General features: G+C 42.3%; 1 protein-coding gene and 1 non-coding gene across 3 annotated transcripts in view; both read left to right on the top strand.

Annotated features, from left to right (window-relative positions):
• Window positions 1-17531, top strand: part of Fancm (FA complementation group M) — a 44116-nt gene that overhangs the window by 22841 nt on the left and 3744 nt on the right. For both annotated transcript variants that reach the window (XM_075947912.1, XM_075947911.1), the window contains exons 14-21: window positions 169-1918; window positions 7223-7308; window positions 7414-7476; window positions 8647-8775; window positions 10277-10430; window positions 12756-12862; window positions 14252-14833; window positions 16129-16501. In XM_075947912.1, the coding sequence (XP_075804027.1) occupies window positions 169-1918; window positions 7223-7308; window positions 7414-7476; window positions 8647-8775; window positions 10277-10430; window positions 12756-12862; window positions 14252-14833; window positions 16129-16501 (3244 nt within the window). The remainder of the gene's footprint in view (window positions 1-168; window positions 1919-7222; window positions 7309-7413; window positions 7477-8646; window positions 8776-10276; window positions 10431-12755; window positions 12863-14251; window positions 14834-16128; window positions 16502-17531) is intronic.
• LOC142835425 (U1 spliceosomal RNA) lies at window positions 9095-9257 on the top strand. Its single transcript, XR_012907853.1, has one exon. It is a non-coding gene; the product is annotated as a U1 spliceosomal RNA (small nuclear RNA).

Raw genomic sequence — 17531 nt, 5'->3', positions numbered from 1 at the left:
AGTGATGTGATTTAGATTTTTTTTCTTGATTGGTTAGAATTTGGATGATTTAAAACAAAATCAGTTGAGTGATAGTGTTCTTTAGAAAAATAATACAGAGTGAAACTCATTTCTTAGAATTGACTTACTTTGGTTTTCTGTGACTTTTTCTTGTTTCTTATTTTACAGGATGAATGCAGCTATGAGCAGAAAATTAAGCCTTTTCTACGAATGGAAGATGTCAGATCAACATGTAATACATCTAGGAATGCATATAAGAATCTAGCCAGTGTCACCACGATTCCTCACAAGACATCAGTTCGACCAAGTGGAGGTGAAGGCTGCTCCTCCTCAGTGACCGTGTCTGATGACGAGACTCCTCCCAGGTGTACGGAGACTGCTCTCAGGGAAAAAGCTTCTGGAGCAATGGGGAAAGACCCGACTAGGGAAAAAAGCAAAGAGGCTGCGGCATCTCCCGACACCTGTGGACATTCTCCTGCAGAAGCTGTTTCCCGGATAGACGCACCAAACGGGGAAAGCATGGCAGGTGCAGGTGGCATCACTTCTTTGGGTACTGTTAGTGATGATGATAACCACCCTGGAACATTACTAACGGAGCGTCAGGCTATCGATAAATCCCGCTCATTTGCCAGGTATTCCTTAGATTCTGGTTATAGTAGTTTCAGTGATGAGAAATCTATTTCGTCAAATTTGTTCCTTCCACTGGAAGAGCTGTACCCAGATAAAGCAGCTGATCAGTTTTATAATTGTCATCCGGTGACAGAAGAGGTACGAGCTAATGTGGAGAGATTTCTCTCCTATTCTCCGCCTTCTCTCAGTGGACTCTCAGCCGTGGAGTGTGAAGTCACTCAGGATTTTGAACCTGACCGTACATCCTGCTCACCCAACTCAGAGCGTGAACGCAGTCATAAACCTGCTTCTCTGACGTCACACTCGGCTGTGAATTCTCAACAAAACTTAGAAAAATATTCAGTTAAACATGTTAGTCATCCTCCTGAAAATTATTGTGTCTTTGGCAAAACTGATAATAAGAGTTCTGATCAGCCCTCCTGTGGCTCTGACAATAAAGCCTATAATAATATTAAAGATAAAAACTTAGTATCTAACAGTTATGCAAATCTTGCAAAGAATTTGTTTGACGAAAATAGCCATGAAGATGATAGTAACCCCCAAGTATTCGCCAATGAGGGTGAGAGCTTACTATTATTTGAAGATAGTATTGGAGAATTGGGTGGTGTGGGCCTTTCTCCCTGCAAGAGTAATAGTCGGCCCCCAAGTGTGTCAGATGAAACACTTATAAATGAAATGCCTCCAATCTCTCGCTTCTTAATTTCGGATGAGCTTTTGTTAGATGATGATTCTGAGCCCGAAGACCCTATCACTTGTGATACCAAGAGCTGGAAATCTCATGAAGGTTTGAAGGACGAACATGAAGGATCCAAGAGTGAGGGGCAGACTTTCGATTGCTCTGCAGATTTATTTTCCGTTACCTTCAATTTAGGATTTTGTAGTTCAGGTTCTGATGATGAAATCCCAGGCCATGTGTCAGGTAGGAGTAGCACGCTGGAAGCAGCTGCTGATAAGGAAATCAGGGATGCCAGTGACACTGCGGATCCGCCAGGTGGAGCCATCTCACCAATCCCACACTCTCCAGCGAATCAGGAACCCGCCTCTCCCTGCTTTCCCCCATGCTTGCCAGTGAAGGAGAGAGTTATGAGTACGCCCCTTTCTAAAGCAAACGTGTGGAGCCCGTGTTCTAAGACAGGAGCAGGCTTGCGGAAGACACCAGGCTCTACCGAGGAGAAAGCCGATGTACAGAGGTCCAAAGTGACTTTGAATCCAAGAGTTGACGATTTAGCAGAAGAGCTCCAAAGCAGTGATCGCCTCTTTCGGCTTCGGTCCCCTCAGCGTACTGAAGGTAAGAGCCCATGGCTGTGAATCTGTAAGGTTCTGGAAAACACTCCAGAAATAAGTTTGTACTATTCTCAAACTAGCTTTTCTCAGTGTGTGTGTGTGTGTGTGTGTGTGTGTGTGTGTGTGTGTGTGTATACTGAGAAAAAGTATATATATTGGATAATTATGTGTGTATCCCTCCTTAAGCTGATGTAACCAGAATGCTTTATGCTCTTTGCCATCAAATGTACAGAGAAGTATAATTTGGCATAATTATTTGACTGTAAAACTCAAACAATCCAGTTGGTGTTAAAACACGCCTTTAATCCCAGCTTGGGGGTTGGGGGGGTGGGGGGTGGGGAGGGTAGGCAGGTGAATCTCTGTGAGTTCAAGGCCAGCCTGGTCTACAGAATGAGTTCCGGGACAGCCAGAGAGAGGTACACAGAGAAGATGCCCTGTCTTGAAAAACAACAAAACCCATAAACAATTACATATAAGACATTTGAAAATGCCGGTAAAACATAGCTACCAAATGAGTAATAACACAGTGGCCGTTTAAGAAGTTCAGAAAAAATGTTTAGTGAAAAGATGTTGAGTTAGATTAGATTGGAAAGTATTTACAGATGTTAACTTTCGGTTTCTTTCAGTTTTTTATATATATTCTCAGGAATATATGTATTTTATATATATGTGTGTGTAATTTAGATGTTGAGAATAATAAAGAATTAGGATGTTAAAAGTAATAAAACAAAGGAAGGAAATGATAAGCTTCTGTGGGGGGAGAATTTGAAGTGTCTAACATATTTAGAAGGCTAATATTAGACCATGAGATCAAGAGAGCTGTCTGGATTCTGTGGTCGAATGTTACAGTCACAGAAAAACTAGAATAGGAGGATAAATATTAGGTATTAACTAACTTAAGCTGCACGCCTTTTGCCGTAGCCCTCTGGAAGCAGAGGCAGGTAGATCTCTGAGTTTGAGGATAGCCTGGTCTACATGATGGCTTACAGGTCAGCCAGGGCTATACAGTGAGACCCTCTCTCGAAGTGACTTAAGATGTGTGTGGAGATGTGTACTTAACAGTCCCAGCATGCAGGAGACCGAGGCAGAAGAGCTGTGAGGTTAAGACCAGCCTGGGCTGCAGAGCTGATGAGACCCTGTGATATTTAGTGTCTTTTAAGTCCCAGTGTGACTTTCAACTCTAATTTACTTATAGACTGTTTTATTGGGCTGTTTATGACTTTCCCCCATGAGTATAAAATCAAGAGTAGGTGTAAGAAGAAATGGATTTCCTCTAATCTTGTCTTTATGTTATTCAAGAAAAGAGCATGTTTGAAGGAACAAAGTAAGTTCTAGAAATAGGTTTTTCTTTGTTTTGTTTTGGGAATGGTGTCTCGTCTCACTGTGTAGCTCGGGATAGCCTTAAATTTGAGTTCCTCGTGTGTGTATCTACCCCTCAAATGCTGGGGTTGCAGGCATATTTCAGCACATCAGTAATCAGCGGTTAATTTTTATAACCTACCTTCAGGAACTCTGCTATATCTGCTCGCCAGTTATACTGTCCTTCTGAGCCTTCAGTTCTTCAGTAGCGTCTTTATTGCTTCTCATTGATGGTTGCCATCCTTTTTCCGGTTTTGTATGAGATCTTAATTAAAACTTCTCCTTGCCTTGTACTTAACTCTTCCTGATGTGCAATGTGATGAACAGCATGTGGATAAAAGGATTAATAAGGGAATCTGTAGCTAGTCCTGTTTGCCTCACCTAATTGAAAGAGGAATTAGCATTATTTACCATACTGTATGTTTGGGGGGTGAGTCCTTAAAAACTCCACTGAGGCAGTTAAAAAGTAAGCTTCCTGAAATGATTATTGCTATAGCCTAACAATGTATTTAACTCTGGTTTCATTAGAAGTGCCGGGCATGGTGGCTTACACTTTTAATCCCAGCACTTGGGAGGTAGAGGCAGGTGGTTTTCTGTGAGTTCAAGGCCAGCCTGGTCTACAGAGCAGTGAGTTCCAGGACATCCAGGGTTGTTATGCAGAGAAGCTCTTTCTTAAAAAAAATAAAAAATAAAAAAAAAAAACCAAACCAAAAAACCAACAACAACGATAAAGAAAAGGATAATGGAAGAGAAAACAATTGGAATATGCAGTGTTCGGTGTCTTGCTCCATTTTAGTAGTTCAGCAAATCCACAGCTTTTGAGCTGATTGGTGTTAGAGTCAGAATTTTGATTAGAGTTGGGCTTATGTGGAAGCTCTTTCGAAGCAGAGAAGCTCCTCCTTCCAACAGGCTGCTTCAGGAGGTTCGGTCACGAATGCGCAGGGATCATCCGCCCATGCCTACCCTGCCAGCGGAAAGTTCCTGGATCGGGGCTCGGGGCCTGTGACTGTTCTCCATGTTTCCCAGTTCTGTCTCATTGTATGTAGACCCTGTGAGGTTTCTAAGCCTGATTCCTCTTGACACAATCTTGGGGCTCCAGGACTAGGGATGTAGTTCACTGATAGTGCATGTAAATGGGCTGTCGGTTCATCCCCAGCATGCATATATACCCATATGAGCAAACTGAGCATACGAAGGCCTCAGTTATTACTGTCAGCTGGATCTGGGATCTGAGGGCCTGAAAGAACGGGCAGACTACAGTCTGTGCTGTAGACAGGCAACCGTAGTTCAGTTTCAGTGCACCTTATACAGGAATAAAACAAAGACATCAGTGATCCAGGGATGGTTGTGTGAGTTCAGAAAAACATGATCATAAAAACATGTAAATAAATGTCAGTAAGCATATACTAAAAATTAACTGAACAGCCCATTCCCAGGACTCTCTTAGGGCAGACTAATTTAAACACAATTCCCTGTCATGTTCTTTAGATTCTATCTGGGGAAGCCCGAAAGCAAGGCAGAAGGCCGTATCCAGATTCAGGGTCCACTGACCAGATGGATTCTATAGCTGTGATCTGCCATCCAGTAAACATGTCTTACAAAGTGAACGTGCAAGAACAGTCCAGGGAACAGAGGGCAGCTGAGGTGAAAGGCTCTCTGCCTTCTCTCCTGAGGGCTTTCTCACAGTTTCCTACGGCACTGATCACTAAATGTCATTGGTTTGTCTGTGTCCAGACATGTTACTGGGTGCATCTCTTCCAATATAACCCTTAGAAGCCAGGCCTGTCTCCATGCTACAGTAACCAGACAGATGACAGCTCAGATACAGTCTAGCTCCAAGTGTGGCCCACGAATATCGAGTTTACTAGCAAGAGTTTGGCCAGGGCTTTATTTTAGTTCTCTGAAATCATGACTAGGTTTGCAAGATTTGCTTTTCATGTGTGCATATGTGTGTTGAGTGTACACGAGTGTGCAGATTTGTAGTCTATACCTGTGCATGAAGCCAGAGGCCAGTGCCGCGTGTCTTCCTCTGTTACCCTCTGCTCAGTGTTTGAGGCAAGTGCTCGCTGAGCTGTTTGAGCTAGGCAGACTGGTTCTCGGGGTCTGCTTTCCTCCTTCCCTAGTGTTGGGGTTACTTGTACACACAACCATGCTTGACTTTTTACTTGGGTGTTAGGAATTCAAACTCGGGTCCTCAAACCTGACCCATCTCCCCAGCACTCTTTATTTAATTTTTTTAAAATGTGTATTGTTTGTTTTGTCTGTGCGAGGGTGCCAGGTCCCCTGGAACTGTAGTTAGACAGTGGTGTGCTGCCGTGTGGGTGCTGGGAACTGAACCCAGGTCCTCTGGAAGAGAAGCCATTGCTCTTGACCACTGAGCCATCTCCCCAGCCCCCTGGGGGATGTGCTTTCTTAAGGCATCTTGCTCATAGTATCACTGCTGGTCGGAGACTTGGGTTTCTTGCTTGTAAACCTCTTCCTAGGGCCGCTTGGCATTTAGCATAGTTGTGAATGGCTGTGGTGCCATCTCCTCAGGAGGCTGGCGCGAAAGTGGGCCTCATGTGACTTTGGCTTCTAAATAGCCCACATTCACTTCTAATATATTCGTTTTTAAATTTCTGTAAGTGTGTTTGTCTTACTTTTCTCCTTTTCAGTTGTGAGAAGACTTGCCAAGGCAATACATAGGAGAAAGAGTTCATGGAGCTTACAGTGTCAGAAGTGAGTCCGGGAGCATGGCAGCAGGCAGCAGGCAGGCACCTTGCTGGAGAGGTAGCCGAAAGTTCTACACCCGGGGCTGCAGGAAGATTTAGGATACTGGGTCTGGTTTGAGCTTCTGAGACCTCAAAGCCCACCCACAGTGACACACTTCCTCCAACAAGGCTTCACCTACTCCAAGACCACACCTCCTAATAATGCCACTCCCTGATGGCTGAACATTCAAATGTAGAAGCCTATGGGGTCATTCTCATTCAGATCACCACACTCAGACACATGCTTGCTTCTGCATAAACACACACAAATGCGCTCATATGCATACTTAAAATCCAGCAGAGCCTTGTGGGGGGACGGAGTTCAAAACAGGGTTTCTCTGTGTAGTGCTAGCTGTCCTGGTAGAACTAGCTCTGTAGACCAGGCTGGCCTTGAACTCACAGAGGTGTGCCTGCCTCTGACTCCTGGGATTCAAGGCGTGCACCACCACTGCCCAGCCCAGAAGGACCTTTTAATGTATTTGTTACCTATATTTTCATGATGTAATTGTTTCGGCTGGAGTTATGTAAATCATGGGCACACAGGGCCCATGAGATGGCTCAGTGGCTAAAGGCTCTTCCAACCAAGCACTGTGACCTGAGCTCGTCCCAAGAAACCACATGGAGAAAGGAGAGAACAGACGCCACACAGGTCCTCTGATCTCCACGTGTGTTCTCTACCATGTGAATGTCCTCTACACACACTGTAAATGTTTTCAAAAAATGAACATGGACTAATTACATATTATAATTATATTTGTATTATATACAATATAATATATTTGCCTTTTTTCTTTTTATATTTTATTTTTTTAATTTTGAACCTCATTTAAATATATATTTTTAAAGATGAGTTTTTATTTCATGTATATGAGCTGTCTTATAGAACTGTGTCTGGGTGTTGATTATGCTGACTAAGCTTCTGACGATCTTGTGTTTATTTCGTTGTGTTGAGACAGGGTCTTGCTATGCAGCTCTGACTGGTCTTAAACTTATTTATGTAGGTAGACCAGTCTGGTCTCGAACTCACAGAGATCTGATTGCCTCTGCCTCCCAAGTCCTAGGATTAAAGGTGTGCGCCACCATGCCTGGCCTGACAGCTGTTACGAAAGTAAATAATGAGATTGTCATTAGGAAATTGTATTGTAGTCATCAATGACATGGTTTCTGATTGACAAGATTTACTTTTCAATTAATTGTAGTTGAACACCTAACTAGTGAAAGTGAAGATGATGTTTTCCTGAGAAAAACTAAAAAACCCAAAGCAAATGTCCTGAAGTCCCCTGAGGTGAGTCATTCGTGTCTCACAGTGATGTAATCAAGTGAAGGCCATGCTCTCCCCTTTCAGACTCTGTGTCACGTTTTAATTAGACTGCTTATCTGTTTTATCCAGGATCAGAAAAACAGTGACGTCGATTCGCCTGTTCATGCTGTGAAAAAGTCCAGGGTTCTTAGGGTATGTAAATTACTGGCAGTATATAATACCTCAGTTCTTTTTACAAAAAGGTTTGGTTTTTATTATTTCAAGGTTTATTTCTCTCTCTCTCTCTCTCTCTCTCTCTCTCTCTCTCTCTCTCTCTCTCTCTCTTTCTCTCTCTCTGTGAGAGATACTTAATGGATAAATTGATACTATATCTTATGCAATTAGAATTTCTACTTCTGCTAAAGAAAAGTATTTATTATAACCTTTCCTAACTATATCAAGTGTAAATAAGGCAGAAATGGAAATAATAGAGAAGAAAGTAGGTCACTGAGGTGGGAATTTTGAAGCTATGAGAAAAGGCAGCCTTTGGCCTCAGCTTGTTGCGAGAGGAAGGGACCCGGGTCACAGCTGATAAGGGGTGATGCTGCAGCAGAGTGAGCAGCTCACACAGCGGCCCACGAAGAATACTGCGCCTCTGCGCTATGAGGTCCTGCCGACCCCAACGCAGGAGCTTGTAACTGCTTCGTGTTTAAAGTGTTTTTATTCATGTTTTACTGTAGCAGCGAACCCCACAGACGAGGTTTATGGATCTTGTGTCTGACGAGGATCTTTTGGAGAGTTAGGTAAAACCCAGCCAATCCATCCTAATCTGGTGTAGTCATACCATAAAAATTGCTTTGATATTGTGCTGAATCTAAAATGACTAGTGGCTTATAAAAAGTGAAATAAAATTCCGACAAAGCTGATTGTTATGCTGTGTCCAACAAGAATTATTTCGATTCCTTGAAGTATTGATAAGCTTTCTATTCTTTTACTGGCTTCATATTAAGAAGTGGTTGTAGGTCTCAGGGAAAATTTGTTACTGCTAAGTTACTTTCTTGGTTTCAGAAGTTTTCTGTGTGCTTGGATGGACTTTATCTTTTGTGAAACCCTTGTAAATCTAAAGAAAACACTGTAGGTTTTCATCAAATGTTTTGATGAAATACTAAGTTGGGTGAACACATACACCAACACTTGTGTTACCTGATTTGAAATTTATGGGTCTAACTAGTGAGAACCATTTGATTCTAAGAGAATGTTGAATCAAACACCTTATAATTAAAAAATAGAAATAAAATGAATCCCTCTTAAGAAATGTAATCAGTTAAATCAGTACAGTTGTTTTTTTTTTTCTTCTGTAAGTATTGTGTTAACTCTTTGTAGTCAGAATTGTCATCTAGTGATGAGAGTGAGCATTCTCTCATGCCGTGTTCACAATTGGAAGACTTCAAGGATCATGAGAGGAACGCCAAGAAAGGCTCCAAAGTCCGAAAGAAAAAGAATCATGTAAAGGTAACCTTTCCTTAGTCTCTTTAATGTATATAGTATTTATTACACATACACACGTGTATTAGTATATATGTGTATGTTAAATATCCATTAGATGCATGAACAGAAAGAAGGAAGATGTTTTGCTTGTACGTATCTATGCACCATATATGTACCTGGTACCCACAGAGGCTAGAAAAACCTATTGTTATAAACTATTGTGATCCACCATGTGGGTGCTGGGAGGTGAACCTTTGTTCTCTGGGAAAAGCAGACAGTGCTTTTAAGTGCTGAGCCATCTCTCCAACCCCTCAAAACACAGTTTGTAAGGAAGTATTTTCCCATCCTGACCTGGCAAGGGGAGATACCATGATCACGAAGGTGGTTTTCCCAGGGTGAGGCTTATCCATTGCACTCCGGATGTGCTGCCCCCTGCGATTTCCCCAAATGCGGGAAACTCGACTGCAGAATTTATGGTAGTGGAGGACTGCGTTCGCTCTCCCCTGGAAAAAGGGAAAAAGAGAAGTATTTTCCCACCATTTTTTTTTTCTGGAATTAAAAAATCTCAAAGTGCAAAGTGCATTGCTTTTTGCTTTCCTTTGTGTTTTTTTTTTAATCTTGTTAGTGGTATGTTATTTGGAATGATTAAATGAAGAAATTGAAGTATATTGAGAACTTATTGTTCAAATTGAAGGAAATGTAAAGACAGACCTGAGTTTTAGAAAATTTGCTTCTATAGTGTTTGTGATTTCTTAAAAAAAGCAAAGAAAAAAAGAATTTCTTGCATCATTTACTTTGTATGTGAGTCAGGGGTTGATGCACGCATGCCATCGCAAGAGAGTGGAGGTCGGAGGACAGAGTGCAGGGGTTAGTCTCTAGCGTGCCGGTCCCAGGGATGGGCTGCAGGTTGTCAGTGTTGGTCACGTTTGCCTGGTGAGCTATCTCACTGATGATCCCGGTTCTCCCCTTATCTTTGTTCATTATTTAAAATATTCGCCAAGAGTTCTCGGCACCTTTCCCTCCCGTCAGTGCTTCTGATATTCTGTCTTTCCTTGCCAGAGCTTAATTTTTGGAATCTCTGTATACAGTCTGTTGGAAACATCCAGCAAGCCGACTAGTGTCTTAAATGCTGTTTGACCTAAAATTATCAGGAGAAATTTTATATAGGTACCCCTCCCTTTTTTATTTTTTTGTAGTTTTAAATCTTATTTTGGCTCTTTGCTCTTGAAAGCATTGACAAGAAAGCCACCTCCTTAAGAGCGTAGGGTGGGCCTGGCTCACGTAAACTGTGTTGTCGAATGTTGTTCCCCACATCAAGAGTGCGTAAGGTGCTGGGCAGGCCTTGATCTCAACGTTACACACTGTGCACATGTATTGAAATGTCACACTGTACCCCATAAATATGTACAGTTACATGCCAGTTCAATTTTAAATAAAAACCTAAAAATATGATTTCTAGAACAAAAACTGAGAGAGGATTATTTTCATTTTCTGGGATGCCTTCCTGTTCCTTGTTTCTTCATAGCGTATAGCTCGGATGTTTCTAGATGATGAGGCAGAGGTTTCGGAAGAGGATGCAGGGAATGTCTCATCAGATGAAGATGAGTTGGAAAATGAGCAGGATTCGTCTCTTCTGGACTTTGTGAATGACCAGACCCAGCTTTCACAGGCTATAAACGGTAAATGCTGTCTGTCATGGGAATTCATAATTATTTCCAGTGTGTCTAATGTCATATTTAAATATGGTCTCTTCATTAAAAGAAACTTGGCTCTACAGGGATTAAATTTAGTATGTGCACAATCTTAGTTCATTTTCATTTAAATTCTGCAGTACTTGGCTTCTGGTTTACCTAGGCAGCTCAAACACCAAATGTTCATTTAGCTGGTGTTCAGTGCCTTCATTTTGCTGTTAACGTAGAACAGCTAAGAAAGAGATGCTGGAGAGCAAAATGATCTATAAAGTCTTTATATATATATGTGTATATATATATCAACTAAAGTGTGCAGTGTTTTATATGATGAAACAGTTACTGAGAAGTAAGAGAAGTGGAAGGGAGAGGGAGACTTGAACTTGCTAAGGTGGGAGGCATTGAACACAGGCCACTTGCTGTTATAGTTCAGACGCTGTGAGACGAGGTCTTAACTACGCAGCCCAGGCTGACATGGACTCTATAAGCCTCCTGCCTGAGCCTGCTGGTTGCTGTAATTATGGAAGAGCGCATTCCCGTGCCAGGTGACCAAGTTGCCCCTGTGAGGTGTACGCCTCGTGAGAATGTGCCATGATCAGTGATGAGAGGAAAGTCGCTCGGCAATGTGGATGAATCAGACCAGTTGAGGAAAACACTAACCTTACTGAATGTATCCGCTAAGAGAGATCTGCTTGAGCATGCCCAGAACATTCAGAGCCCATGATTCAGATTGGCTACCACCTAAGTGAGAAATGTTCTGATTGGCTCATCAGTATTCTGGCCTTTCCGAGATCAGGTTTTGTCAGTTTTTATGTTTCTGCAGACCATGATATAATTTAGAGCTGCAAAGTTTCCGAAGGACCATGAGTTTAAAGAAAAAAAAGTGTTTATGAACAAACTTCTCCATACCATAATCCTAAATACACAGTCTCCAGAATATAGTGTAGTGCCCTCAGTGGGCAGTAATGGGTGTGTCTTTTGCAGATTTTAGTAAAATCTGGTAACATTCAAAGATAACAGCAAATTCAGAGGCCCTCGGGCAGCAGCGCTCTAGTCTTTTGAAGGACTAGCGTCATTGCAGAAGGGAAGCATAGCAGTTAGGCCATAGTCTGCATCGTTAGTACAGTCTAAAGCAGAGCTGCTGCCGTAACACAAAGAGTGGCGGCTCCTATGGGGAAGGTACTGATGAGGGGACAAAGGTCAGATTCTGGACAGCTAAAGGTGACAGGGGTCTCTGTGGGCCAGAGTCGCAGAGTGCACAGGTGGACTTCTGTTGCTTGACCAAGAAGATGGAGTGGTCTGAACAGAGAGAGACACCGAATCTCCACTTAGACACAGCGCCTTTGAAAGAAAAGACTTCAGAGCTATTTTAAAAGTACAAAGAAATTCTTATTTTCATGTATTAAATATCCTTTGCTATGATTTTTAAAAATGATAAGCATCAATAAATAAAAACCCATGTCTTCCCACTTTGTTCTTTATTAGAAATTGTGACCATTTTTGCCTCATAGAAGTTTTTCAGTACATGTTCCTTTCTGAGAGACTGGATCCTTCTGCTGTTGGAAGTCAGGTGCAGTCCTCAGGACGTTATGTGCTTTTGTTTGGAGTAGAAAGCTGTGGTCCTACAGCAAGCCGTGCTCCTGTTCCTCATCCTCAGAACAGAGTTAGAGAAAGCTGTCCACAGTTACCCACTACGTGATGATTCTCAAAGACAAAACTTCTGCCATTGCCGTCATTGTTATCTTTAGGCTTGGTTTTTTGAAAAGACAGGCTCTCCCTACGTAGTTCTGGCTTGCTTGGAATTCACTTTGTAGGACAAGCTGGCCCCAAACGCAGAGATCTGCTCACCTCTGCCTACTGACTATAGGATTAGAGCCGCACGCCACCACACCTGGCCTCTGACAACATTTTAAATAATTATTTTTAGGTTTCTCTCCACGTTTCTTTTAAAATTTAATTTTTTTCTTAAAAACATTTTAGTCTAAAAGTTATAGATGGATCTTTAATTTCTTCATTGGAGTTTTGCAATAGGATTTCACCATGTATCCCAGACCGGCTTCACATTTGCTGTCTGTCCAAAGCACCATTTGTAACCAGAGATTCCCTTGCCTTTATTTCAGCAGTGCTGAGATGTATTTGGTTTTGGGTGAGATCTTGCTATGTTGCCAAAGCTGATCTATACATACAAACGTGTATATACGTGTCTGTCTGTCTTCTCCTAATGTTGAGCCATGCAAATTTGGAGTAGTCACACTTAAATGAAGACTTTCATGTAAGTGATTTTGTACCTGTTTTTCAATTCTCATCTTTACACAGATTCTGAAATGAGAGCTATTTACATGAGATCCGTGCGGAGTCCACTGATGAGCACAAAGTACAGAATGGCCCGTGAGAAGCATAACAACATGAACATTTTCTCTCAGGTACTTACTACAGAAGTAACTATTGAGGATTTCCTGTCACGATTTGAAACACTGTCATATTAATAAAGCTTCTGTTGTGTTTTTAAACTTGGAAAGTCAGAGCTGGCTCAGATAATTGTACTGTGGAATTTTTTTCCCAGCTATGAGAATTAATTTAAAGGAGATGAATAGAATTTGATCATATATTAGTTAATTTTTTATATGTCATACTTGTATTAAAGTGTTTTATTTTTTCATAAAAATGTTTCTAGAGATTACAGATGGAGCTTTTATTTCTTTGTTTACTGATGTTTTGTGGTAGGATTTCAGTATGTAGCCAAACTTGCTATGTATCTAAGGTGCCACGTGTAACTAGAGATTCTCCTGCTTCACGCTCATCTCTCTGGAGTCTGGGATGTTGTTGTTTTGGATGAGATCTTACTGTGCCCATGCTGGTCTCCAGCAGATCTTTTATTTACTTACTTACTGATTTTGTTACCGGTGACTCCCATATACAAGGCTAGTGCTGTACCTCCTAAGCCCTGCCAAATGCTGCGACCCTATAACACAGTTCCTCATGTTGTGGTGACCACCGTCTGCCCTGCAATCATAAAATCACTTTCATTGCTACTTCAGAACTGTAATTGTACTACTGTTATGAATCGTAATGTAAATATTTTTTGGAGATAGAGGTTTTCCAGAGGGGCCATGACAGATTGAGAACCGCTGTTCTAAACTACCCACACACACATTGGCTTTGAACTCAGAAGCTCCCTCTGCCTCTGTCTCCCATGTGCCTAGGATTATAAGCACACCACTGGGGATGGCTAGGATGGCTTTCGTTTAAGGTAATATTTTCTCTGTCCATAAACTGCCTCGTTCAGCTTATAATAGGGCTATTCAAATCTGTATTTAACATTGTGAGTATTCTGTAGCACTTGCCACAAGTTTTTCTTACTTTTCTGGCTGCCTGTATTTGACTGTAAATTTCTAGAGGGCAAATTGTTTTCCTTCCTTCCTTCCTTCCTTCCTTCCTTCCTTCCTTCCTTCCTTCCTTCCTTTCTCTTTTCTTTTGTTTGTTTGTTGTTTTAGACAAAGCTTCTCTATGTAGCCTTAGCTGTCCCAGAACTCACTCTGTAGACCAGGCTGGCCTCAGACTCACAGAGATGCACCACCTACCTGTCTCCCAGTGCTAGGATTAAAGGCGTGTGCTACCACCTAGCTCTTTTGTTTTGTTTTTTAATCTCTCAGTCCTCATTTTTCCCCATTGGGCATGGATGCCTAGGATGGCTTTTATTTAAGGTACTGAGTAGACATTCATGAAATAGAATAAACATTAGTGCCTCAAAGAATGTAAATTCAGACTAGTTATAAGATAAATTTAAATATTTCTATCTATTTTTATTATAGATTCCCGAGCAAGATGAAAGCTATTTAGAGGACAGTTTTTGTGTTGATGAAGAGGAGTCTTGCAAAAGCCAATCATGTGACGAAGAAGTCTGTGTTGATTTTAACTTAAGTAAAGATTCCTTTACTGAGGGGAATGTAAGATATAAAACCCGGTATGCAGTAAAGCTGAAACAAATGAGCATGAAACAAAACTGTCCACGGCCAAAAAAGAAGCTAACTCGTATCATCTTACCAGACGATGACTCGGAGGAGGAGGTTAGCACCGTGAGTGACAGAGAAGACCCCAGTGCCCATGGCGGCACTGTGGACAAGCACACGCAGCAGGTCCAGCGGGGTCAGCAGGGCGGTTCCGGGCCTCCTGGCGGGCCTCCTGGGTCTTCAGCGCAGCCCCAGGTCCTTCCTAATCCACCAGCTCATCAGAATCCCATGCAGAGACATCAGGTGGTGCAGAGTCGAACGGCTGCCGTCCCTGAAGTCGCGAACCTCGAGGCTCGGAGCCATCATACAATCCCGTCTACTTCGTATCCATGTGCGAGAGCTGAGTCAAGGAGGGAGTGTGGGAAACGTCCAGCAGAGTCGAAGGTGTGTATGAAAATGAAGAAAAACGAGTTGTTGGGTGGGGGGAGTGCTTTCTTTTCTGTATTTTATCCTAAGTAGCTTAAAGACAAAAGTAGTGTTTTGTTTTGGTTTTTTTGAAATGGTCTCCTTCTGGGGTTAGCTGGCTGCCAGCCTCACTCGAGGTCCCATGAGAGATGCTGTCATCTGAGAGACTATGACAAAGAGTGGTAGAACGGAACCCTTGAAGGCGTTCTGGCTTCTGCAAGTTTACAGACCCGCTTATATCCACAGATGTGCATATACCACACATGCATAGCACATCCACAGAGCCCTCATACCCAAAGATTTCTAACCCGTTGAATTTATCACAAATAACTGCTCCTGTCTGTTGATTTAACACAGGGTCTTGCTATGTAGCCCAGGCTTGCCTCAAACCCTTTAGCCTGTGTTGACCTTGAGCTTTCTACCTCAGCCTCCCTGGTGCTGGGATTATAGGTGCTGGGATTATAATTATAGGATTATAGCCACTGCACACACCTGGCTCTGATTTGCCAGTATTTTTTGAAGGATTTTACATTTAACTCATAAGGGGTATTGGTTGTAGCTGTCTTAAGAGTGTTTGTCTGGCTTCATAGATCTGTTCTTGTAGAAAAATTAAGAAATCCTATCCTCAATTTTTGAGTAAAGTTTGCAAATTATCAGCATTACTTCTTGTATAAATGAAGCCGACTGGGCTGGAGAGATGGTTAAGAGCACTGCCTGTTCTTCCAAAGGTCCTGAGTTCAATTCCCAGCAACCACATGGTGGCTCACAACCATTTGTAATGAGATCTGCTGCCCTCTTCTGGCCTACAGCATAAATGCAGACAGAATACTGAGAATACTGTACACATAATAAATTAATAAATCTTAAAAAGAAATGAAGCCATCTGTTCCTAGGCTCTGTAAGAGGTTTTTGGTTATTGCATCTCTCTCTCTCTCTCTCTCTCTCTCTCTCTCTCTCTCTCTCTCTCTCCCTCCCTCCCTCCCTCCCTCCCTCCCTCCCTCCCTCTCTCTCTCTCTCTCTCTCTCTCTCTTTCCAAAGTAAGTTTTCTTTGTATAACAGCCCTGGCTGTCCTGGAACTCACTTTGTAGACCAGGCTGTCCTAGAACTCACAGAGATCCGCCTGCCTCTGCCTCTTGAGTGCTGGGATTAAAGTCGTCCACCATCACTGCCCAGCTACATCTCTCTTTTCTGGTCAGATTGCCTGTTTATCACATGTGACATTCACGGCCCTGATGCATGTTCAGCTGGGCAGTGACCAGTGCTTTCCCTTTCAGGTTCATGACCCGGAGAAAGTTCAGACCTCAGCTGCACCCCGTTCTAATTCACCCCTACATGTGGCTGAGGTACATCCGGCCCCGAGCCTTCCACACGAAGGAAATAGAGCTTGCATCCTTGTAGACAGTCGTGAAATCACTTCTGGTTTAGAAGTAATCTCTTCGCTAAGAACCGTCCATGGGTTACAAGTAGAGGTTTGTCCTCTTAATGGCTGTGATTACATCGTCAGTAACCGCATGGCGGTAGAAAGGAAGTCTCAGGCCGAGATGTTGAATAACAGCGGTAAGAACAAGTTCATCGAGCAGATGCAGCGCTTGCAGGGCATGTTCCAAAGAATATGTGTGATTGTGGAAAAAGACAGAGAAAAAGCAGGTTTGTGTTTTCAAATGTTTATATGGCTGCAAACAAAATTGACTATTATTTAATTCATTCTTTGCTGCCCGGGTGGATCATTTCATACTTAATACCAGGATGTTTTTCATTAGTCATTGTGTTTTAATGAGGTTTATGAAAACTGACCAGGGAGAAACCAAAGGCAAAGCACACTTGTGGTAAGACCTTTCCAGGAATGTCAAGCGGGAACACTGCAGCCTCAGGGAGGGATAGGAACCTGGTGCTTAGGAGCCAGGGCTCACAGGGTCGGTGGGAAGAGCTGAGAGTTACCCCTACCTCAAGAGCTTCTTTGTAACGGGTCAGTAAGGGAATGGTATTGTTTGTTGTCATTCTGAATTTAAGTGAAGATGTACGTGAGGGGGCAAGGAGGGGTCATTCTGAACATGGTAAGATGGGGTTTACTTAAGTCACTGAAATGGTGTCTAGGTTACACCTAGAAATGTAAGATTGGAATTATTGCTAGAAGAGTGAAAAGATTATGAAATGTAGAGCCAGCAGATGCTTTGGCTTCTGATTTCTCTACAACTCTGTGGGTATTTCTTTGACAAGCCATTGCCTCTGAATAGCAAGTTGTTGGCAAGATGCTTGCTCTGCTCATCTCATGGGGCTGTAAGAATGAAATAGAACCATGTTGTGGAAAGCCATTATGGAAGTATTAAAAAAATTAAGTAAAGGAAATAGTGGTTTGTATAAAACATTGGTTTGGAAATTGGGCAGTATTTTTCCTTCCTCATTCCGTACTTAGTGAATGATGATGGACCGGGATAAGTCACTTTACTTATTTTCCTAACTGGAAAAGTGAGGCTTAAAGTTTAAAACAAAGTGGAAATATGGTAGAAGTGATGAGGAGGAGCGTATAATGGGGAATGCCACAAAAAGAGAAGAGTATAGAAAGCAGTGAAGAGGAACGGTAAGGACTGATGAGGTAGCAGTAGAAAGCCCTCCAGATACTTATTCACCTAGTCATTGGGATCAACACACAACTTTATATCAACTAATCCAAGTATTT

Source organism: Microtus pennsylvanicus, chromosome 14 (assembly GCF_037038515.1).
Source record: "Microtus pennsylvanicus isolate mMicPen1 chromosome 14, mMicPen1.hap1, whole genome shotgun sequence".
In the NCBI taxonomy this organism is placed as follows: Eukaryota; Metazoa; Chordata; class Mammalia; order Rodentia; family Cricetidae; genus Microtus; species Microtus pennsylvanicus.
Note: the sequence above shows the minus strand (reverse complement) of the source record. Positions and strands in the feature narration are given on the sequence as shown.